Source organism: Echinops telfairi, unplaced genomic scaffold (genome assembly GCF_000313985.2).
Source record: "Echinops telfairi isolate 266 unplaced genomic scaffold, ASM31398v2 ScPeMD7_7412;HRSCAF=8450, whole genome shotgun sequence".
In the NCBI taxonomy this organism is placed as follows: Eukaryota; Metazoa; Chordata; class Mammalia; order Afrosoricida; family Tenrecidae; genus Echinops; species Echinops telfairi.
This window is the reverse complement of record NW_022111312.1, coordinates 2,814,824-2,817,284: the sequence shown is the minus strand read 5'-3', so window position 1 is coordinate 2,817,284 and position 2,461 is coordinate 2,814,824. Positions and strand designations below refer to the sequence as shown.

Below are 2,461 nucleotides of genomic sequence, written 5' to 3'. Positions count from 1 at the left end.
GTAGACAGTAAAACATGGTTCCTTGGCTTTCCCTTCTCTAGAACAAAATGAAAGAACTAGAACTTTTGTGTTCTATGAAGGAAGTCTCCTTTGATGGCAATGATCTTGAAAACATGGTCCTCTCACTGAGGTTAGTGATGCTCCTGGCTCCCGAGGGTTGCTTCCTCACCTGGATGCTCCCAAGAGAATGGGAAGATGGGGTCTCCTCAGGGAGTTTGTCTGCAGGGATGCACTCGCGCTGTTGGAGCTGGGGCTCTTTTGGTAATTCGGAACTCGGAAAGATTTTAACCCTGGAGAGTTGGCACACAGGCATGTGGAACTGGGCGGGGTGGGGGTGGGGTGGGGTAGGGGGCACCAAAGCAGGCCACGGCTTATAAAGCTGTTCTCCTTGCACAGAGAAAGGGGGGAGTGAGGCGAGTGCTCAGCAGGTGATTTTTGGCGAGTTTCCCCTCTCCTGGTATCCTTTGTAACTCAACCCAAAAAGCCAACAAACCCAAATGCCTTGTTGTTTTGGGTCAGCCGGATGCACAGCACCTTTCTCTACAGGGAGAAGTTCATCCAGGAGGTGAATTCTCTGAGTCAGAAACCCTCACACCCGCTGGCGAAAACGAAGACATTAGTGAAGAGCCTCATGAACCGAGCCGAGCTGCTGCTGCATGTCACCATCGCTGCCCAGTCCGGTCTCACGCGCAGCCGCTCCGGGACGCCTGCGGACACCCCGGGTACGATGCCCGAGAGCCCCCGCAGCCGGGCCCCGGCTCTCTTCTCCTCATAGAATGTGCATGGACTTCGGGAGAAGTACCCAAGTGTACTGCTAGACAGAGAGAAAAATAAATTTCCAATTCTGTCAGCCACTTTTATTTTCCAAAATTTCTTAATTGGGCTTTTCCATTTCCCCAGTGCATGAACACTTCTGTTTAAAAGAGAATTCATGTCCACTAATCAGCTGCAGTGGGGTGTCCTTGTCGGCCTCAATCCTTTCTCGGGGAGCATCCTGCCAAGCCCACTGCCACTGGCTGGATTCCATCTCATAGCAACCCTGTAGGACAGAGTAGACCTGCCCCATCGGGTTTCCCCGGCTGGAACCTCCAGGGAAGCAGATTCCCACCTCTTTCTCCCGAGCATGGGCGGGGTTATTGAACCACAGACCCTTTGGTTAGCAGCTCATTGTTTAACCCCTGCACCCGGGCTCCTGCCCTTCCTCATCAGAAATAATGAGCTGATGGCACACCAGCACCTGCACACTGCATTCTTCTACAGCCAAGACAGGAGCACACTGACTTCTCCACCTGCTCAGTTGTTCTAGACATGCTACTTCTGTCTTCTTCCATGTCGGCATTCTTCTATATAAACGATTTCATGGGGTGAGGAGGAATCTTGTCGGAAAGGCCAGTCAGATTCCTCCACCCGCCGTGACCGGCAGCAGAGCCATGAAATACAACTGGGGCTACAGGAGACTCAACAGTGGGCGGTGGATTTGGATTATTTTGAGCACTAGAAATTGTTATTTTTTAGAATGCTTATCTTGACATAGAATCCCTGGTGGCATAATGGGTTACCAATTAGGCTGCTAACCTTGAGGTTAGTAGTTCAAAACCACCAGCAGCTCCTTGAGAGAAAGATGAGGCTCTCAACTCCCATAACAATTGATAGTCTTGGAAAGGCACAGGCAATTCTACCCTGTCCTATAACGTCGCTCTAATGGCACTACGCGTTTGGTATCTTAACATTAAAGGCGGTGGCTTATGAAATAAGGTGCATTTTACAACCTTTCTTTAGCAAAGCAGCCTGAAGGCCACCAGGGTGGCTGGTGGCCCAGTTGCTGCCACAGGAGCGGCACTGGACGGCGGCTTGGGTAGCCCTGGGCCGCGTTTCGCTTTGGCTGGGCCGACCCCCCACCTGGGATAGCAGAAATGTTAGGCTGCCTCGTCCTTTCACCTTCCAGCCTGTAAATCGGCCTCGGAGACCAAGGTGATCTCCCACGCGGTCCGCCAGCCGGTGTTTCTCCGCAGCATGTCGGCTCCTTCGGACCTGGAAATGATTGGTAACGAAGACTTGGAATTTACCCGAGCGAACCAGCGGTGAGTGGCTCCTGGGCCAGGGTGGGTCCGCACGCAGCTGGCCGCTGACCGACGAGCTCGCCGTCGGCATTCGGTGCTGCTGCTCTAACCGTGCTGCCCTTGACCCCACCCCGACCCCGCAGGCGGCGCCACGTGACCAGCCACCGCAGTAGCTCCTTTACCCTCCTGCAGTCGCTGGCCATTGAGGACAGCAGGGACAAGCCCACCTACAGCGTCCTGCTGGGGCAGCTCTTCGCTTTCATCGGCACCAACCCTGACCAGGCCGTAGGTCACGTTCCGCCGACTCCGACGCGCGCGCGCCGAGCGTGGCCCTGTGGCCAGGCGGGTCAGCCGTGTCTCCCTGTCGCCCTTCCCAGGTGTCCAGCAGCAGCTTCCTTTTG

At 54.7% G+C, this 2,461-nt stretch overlaps 1 protein-coding gene across 1 annotated transcript in view; it reads left to right on the top strand.

Moving 5' to 3' along the window:
• HECTD4 (HECT domain E3 ubiquitin protein ligase 4) overlaps positions 1-2,461 on the top strand; it is a 112,988-nt gene that overhangs the window by 52,835 nt on the left and 57,692 nt on the right. The window contains exons 27-31 of the mRNA XM_045296692.1: positions 42-130; positions 547-722; positions 1,946-2,081; positions 2,204-2,345; positions 2,438-2,460. Of these exons, the coding sequence (XP_045152627.1) occupies positions 42-130; positions 547-722; positions 1,946-2,081; positions 2,204-2,345; positions 2,438-2,460 (566 nt within the window). The remainder of the gene's footprint in view (positions 1-41; positions 131-546; positions 723-1,945; positions 2,082-2,203; positions 2,346-2,437; position 2,461) is intronic.